The sequence below is a fragment of the Brachionichthys hirsutus genome, chromosome 8 (genome assembly GCF_040956055.1).
Source record: "Brachionichthys hirsutus isolate HB-005 chromosome 8, CSIRO-AGI_Bhir_v1, whole genome shotgun sequence".
Taxonomy (NCBI): Eukaryota; Metazoa; Chordata; class Actinopteri; order Lophiiformes; family Brachionichthyidae; genus Brachionichthys; species Brachionichthys hirsutus.
In genome coordinates, this window is record NC_090904.1 from 15,038,729 (window position 1) to 15,044,341 (window position 5,613).

At 45.7% G+C, this 5,613-nt stretch overlaps 1 protein-coding gene across 1 annotated transcript; it reads right to left on the minus strand.

Annotated features, from left to right (window-relative positions):
• Positions 1–3,119: 3,119 nt before the first annotated feature.
• LOC137898658 (thiol S-methyltransferase TMT1A-like) lies at positions 3,120–5,613 on the minus strand. Its single transcript, XM_068742700.1, has 2 exons — positions 5,119–5,613; positions 3,120–4,006 (listed from the first exon to the last, which is right to left on the minus strand). Exons 1-2 carry the CDS (start codon positions 5,611–5,613, stop codon positions 3,764–3,766), a joined length of 738 nt encoding a protein of 245 aa, XP_068598801.1. The 3' UTR covers positions 3,120–3,763.

Below are 5,613 nucleotides of genomic sequence, written 5' to 3' on the forward strand. Positions count from 1 at the left end.
GATTTGCTTTGGAGGTTTGTTCATTTCATGTTGTGCCGGTTTGACGCCCTTTAATGTTGGCGTAAAGAGAATCTGAGCATCTGTGATCAGCATTTGTCGGTGTTTATATACGGCCTCTGTTTACTGTCTGGATGCTTGTTTATCTCCTCTGCTCTTTGTCGCGCCTTCTCTCCTCCGGCGTACTGCTCTCTGTTTTTCCAGTTATATCCTGCAGGACTTCTTAACGTTGCATCTAATGTAAAAGAGCCAAATCTGGTTTGAGTGAGAAAACATCACCAAGCATGTCAAATTCGGTCCTGTCTGTTGGAATTATAGAAAATGGCTGCACAGCCAGACCCCTCGGGAAAAGGGCTGAAAGTGGGAGACGGATGTGTAAAGTTGTCCAGACGTAATGGCTGTGCCATTCATAGTCTGCTCAGTGCAGAAGTCTCGATTTGTTATGATTAAGACATGAGTTTTACATTCAACGACCATCGGAGGAGACAGCAGATTTATTAGAATCTATCTTTAGACTCTCAGATTAATTGTGTGTGTGTGTGTGTGTAAATATGGAGCTGCAGGTAGGCAGCTGTTACTGTCTGTGAAGATCATTTCTGACAATTAGTTGTTGATCCTTGTTGTGCTTAATGTGGCGTCGATTATTCATGATTTGATTGAGTCAGTATTTTATCCCCTGGTAAAGATTTAAATTATTCACGTAGGCCCTTTTCCAACATCAAACAACAGCATATTCGTATTTACAAGGCTTTTCTCAGTCTGCTTCCGCCTGTTCCTGGTTTATATGACAAATAACAAAAAGCCTGATTCTCAGCAATCTGGTGTCACTAAATGTATTTCATTCTTAAAGGACTTATCTATTTCACCATATCTTTCTTATCTACTCCATCTTATATCTGTGTCTGTATATGCCTGAGATTTTTTTCATTTGAGTAGGTTGTTATTTATTTTTTTGTCTTTTCTTTTCTGCTATTATTTGATTATTTTGTGATTTAGGAAGATTTTACTCTTTGCAATGTGAATAACAGAGAATCAGGGCAGTATTTGTGGCTCCACACAGCCGTTCAATCCTGCATTGTCTCTGCTGATGTAGCGATCGAACACGTTGGACTTATGTACACACAGTGGAGAACATTAGCATATTGCATGTCTAAAGCAGTTAACATCACATCGGCTGAGAATTGTGGATCTGATCTTCTGTTCTGTTCTGGAGGATTGCCTCTGCTCTTATCCCATCATGCATCATTATACTTGATTTGATGTGTATAAATAGAAATCAAATACATTCAAAATGAATTCAGACATGACACGACTCGTTAAACTCTCCCTCTGCAAAAAAACACACACAGCACATTTCTGCGTGCAACGTCTCCCTGAGTTCTGCAGGCACGCACACACACACTGCTGTAACAATATCTGAACACCCCCATACTCTCATTTACACCTCTATCATACTCTATATTATAACATCTGCGTTTCTACCACCTGTCATAACATTACTATCCACTAGCGGATGCTATTGCTCAGGTATTGGACAGGAGTTCGCTTGTATTTACAGCCACCGTCGTCATTTTCTCTCCTTCAAGAGATTTATTGTCACAGAAGAGCAACCAAACCGTGATTGGAGCATCAACACTCCACAAACACACGATTTAGGTCAATTTGGCTGCCCAATGATGATTTGAGTGGTTGTTCGTCTCTGTGCCCCCCCACCATGCGCTGGCGATACACCCGGGGTGTGTCGCGCCTCTCACCCACAGCAAGCTGGGATCGGTTCCTGAATTCACTTGAAAATTAGCGCTTTCCTCCCACATTCCCGACCCTGCTAAGCGTCCCATAAGTTGGTCAAACAGACAGACGGACACTGAAGACAGCATCACCAGCTTGGTCGCGGTAATCATTCCTAACTAATGCCGATGGATCAATCAGCAAAGAGACAGGCAGGCAGGGTCATCCAGGGTTGAGTGTTTGCAGACAGAGCTTCGTGTCGGGAATGTGAGTTTAGGCAAATCATACGGGATTGTCTCGTAGCCTTTGAAGTTAATGGTCGCTCAGCTGCATACAAAGCAATCTTACTTGTTTTGACAATTTCTATTTGTGTTTGGCATCAGGAGATGATTACCCAGCTCCTCTCATGCGCCGCATTTCACCTTCAGCAGTGGCTCGGTTCTAAGCAGGAACGTCTGCAGTGATTGATGCTGCCGAGGGGCGTTTAATAACGTCAGAGAAAGAGGTCAGGCAGGATTCCACGGAAACACAACACTCGAATCAAGGCGAGGCTCTGCAGACTCTTTCAAACATACTGAGGCCATAGGCATTCATAACCATGATCGATAGTTTTCTGTGTCAGCACATTCAAGTGAAACGCGATGACACCATTGTGTTACTGGGCAAAGATCAAAGAGGAACGGCTTAAGTCACACGCAGCACCTGAAACCGGCTAGCGCCTCAATCGATGGTGAAAATGCACACCCTTGAAGTCGTGGGTCTGAACACACACAAACGCCGACTGTAGACTCCGACGCTGCAGCCCAACCCAACACCTCCGGGCCTCTGCTTCAGATCAGCTCAGATCAGCTCAGATCAGATCAGATCAGATCAGATCAGATCAGCTGACTCAGCTCTTTAAGCAAATCAGATGATTTCACCAGTGGTTTCCCCGAGGATACTCGAATCATGAATCTGTGCACCGAATTATTAGAACAATTGTGAAACAGTCGCTAAGCAATGCAAATTTTAATGAAAGGGATGTGCAAAAGAGCTGCCATAAAAAAAAAAGGAAAACCTCACTTATGACAGTTGTTGTGTCCACTTTCAAAAAAAGATGTGATGCTGACATAAATAAAGTTTTCCACAGGTTTAATCCTAACCCTCATGAAGGGACAGTTGTAAAGCGGAAGCGAGCGATGAGGAATCGAACCGACAGCCACCTGGTGAGGGCTGGAGCCTCTGGGGGGACCATCATTCATCCCTTCCAGCTTCTGTGGATGAGAGCACATATCATTTTTAGTTTAAAGGATTTAATAGTACAAAATCATAGTAAAAAGAAACCTGATTGCTAAAGAGACTCTAAGATAAAACTTCCCTCCTGCAAGCCATGAAGAGGCTCGTTCCTCGTTCCCTTTGTCCGCCGGTGTTCCGTTTGCTCTGGGGGGGGCAGACACAGAGAGCAACCTTCATCGTGTGGATGCCTCACCCCCCCCCCCCCCCCAGTTCAGTCGCTGTGGCCTTCAGGGACAGTTGGGAAAAAAAACAGGACTGCATGCAAATAATGGCACCTTTCGGATTAGAACATGTGAGAATGCAAAGAGGCTCTCTGGCGTTCTGTTGGCTAACTATCAGCGGATGCCTGCGGTCTCTAGGGTAAAGGGTATGCACTTACTGTTCATTTAGTCTAGAACTTCACCACACAATCCAGTATTCACGCCATTGGCAGCAGCAACCGGCATCTCGCCTGGTGGACTGTGGATCAATCTATATATATATTTAGTGTAGTTGTTTATAATAAACACAGAGAGTTACACAAAGACAATCAGCATCTCATGAATGCTCGGCCTGCTTTCCTTTATATGTAACGTACGGAAGGCGGTTGGGTACTCAACACACTGGTAAGTCACGTGTTCCAGACTTTATGAATGAGGCTTCTTTTACTACATATATGTTACACGCGTGTTAAGGACGTACACAACCTCTGCGCTGCCTTTTCCACGGACAAACACGAGTCAGAATGACAGAAGAGTTTCTTGTTATTCACACAATGTTTACTTTAGGTTTCCGCTTTCACAGCGTAACCTATGATGTGTGGCTTGGTCAAAGACATGAATGGCGCCTCCACGTGTCTCATTTCGAGTTCAGAGAATCCAGCAGATTCCAGATGTTTCCATGTTTCCAGGTTGAGTTTGCATCCATCGCCGTAGTAACGCCATGCAGGCTGAAGGACATGCTGGAAGAAGTACGTCCACGTTGAACGGTCTGCCGCAACGTGCTCCAAGAAGAAGAAGGCTCCGCCCTGCGAAGCAGAGACTGGTTTACACGTACCACCATGTTTAAACCTCTTTGTTGTTGTACTGTATTATAATAATGTATAATTTCTCAGCCCAAAACCGTTTGAGGTTTTGTGCTCGTACGCTACATTTGCTCACATCCTGTGCATCTCCTGGGGGCTAAGCCCCCCCTGTCCTGAAAGCCTAGTGACGCCCCTGGATATGTCATCATTTTTTATCTCATTTGGCTACTTCTGGGTCAACATTTGGACCCCATGCCCAAATTACTTGCCCCTACCCGGTGCGTTAAGGGGCCGGAACGCAGCAGTGAAACGAACCATCAGCGTTCCGGAACGCTCCGTTTGAATCCTTCACCAGCTGCACCGCTGCTCATCACAGCCGCACATCAGCCTTCACGGCACCGAGCGTACATTACGTCACATCTTGCCGAGACTGCATTACCCATACTGCCCTGTGCTTGACGAGACAAGCGCGCATGCCCACTGTAAACATGTTCGTCCAGCTATGACTAAAGACTAAGCTTTGTCTGGTCCAAAAGCGTTGAATATAAACTAAACTTAAAATATTGATATCATTTATTTGTGTTAACCTTTTGCACATTTGTTTTTATGTTTTTTTGTGGGATATGTTCTGCAGTTTACATTTTTTTTACTTGCTGTTAATTCACCTGCTTGCTCATAAAAAGCAAAGAAAATGTAACTGTGTTTTCATTTGTAATATTTACATTTTAACCTGCTCAATTTGATCACGAGTAAGGATTTGAGCCAAGTTAGTTATCCGGGGATCCTTGTATCAAGAGACGAGCTGGTCATGGATCGATCTGTGCGTAAAGGCGGAAATGAGTCAATTATTTAAGATTGACTCACGCGAGAGAGACTACCAGCAGCTTTCTGAGCCACTCTGCCCCTACCTCTCTGTTCTGCGTGTCCCCGTGGGTGGTGTGATCTACTGAATAAGCCAATACGCAATTACGCATAGACTGTGGACATATTTAGGCACTCCAGTGTGGCTCAGAGGTCTAAAATAAATTAAAGCTCTGCCCCTGAGTAAAGTTAAAGGCCAATAGTGTTTTCAATATGACTTTAAAGTGGATGAATAGCTTCTTCCGAGGACTTACTGGTCTCAGGATGCGACGCACTTCGCGCAGAGTTTGCTCCACGCTGTTGACGCAGCAGAGCACCAGCGTGCACACAACGACGTCTACCGAATGGGCCTCGACCGAGCCCATGTCCTCCCCCGAAGTCACCACAAAACTCTCATAAGTGAGGTGGTCGTTGTCGTCCATGCATTGCCTCAGATAGTTCTGCAGATTGGGGTTCGGGTCGGTGCAGATCACGCGAGAATCAGGCGGGTAGAACTCAAAGTTTGCCCCCGTGCCGCAGCCGATCTCCAGGATCGTGAGCCTCCGTCCGGCCCTGCGGAACTCCGGCAGGCTGCGGAACAGCTGCCTCTTGTCGCCGCGCATGGTCTTGTTGTACGTGCTGGATAAACGGCTTAAACGGAACGGGGCGATGCGTTTAAGTATCCGACAAAGCCCGAGCGCTTCGACCAAACACAGAGGAAGGCACAACAGGCTGACGACTAAAGCGCACAGGCGCATCGGGAAAGACAT

Bases quoted from the DNA above. Each gene is read 5' to 3' on its own strand.
- LOC137898658 (XM_068742700.1), bottom strand. From the start codon at position 5,613: ATGTCTTTCCCGATGCGCCTGTGCGCTTTAGTCGTCAGCCTGTTGTGC. The intron at 4,007-5,118 runs GTAAGTCCTCGG...TCTGCTTCGCAG, and splicing joins TGCGTCGCATCCTGAGACCA to GGCGGAGCCTTCTTCTTCTT.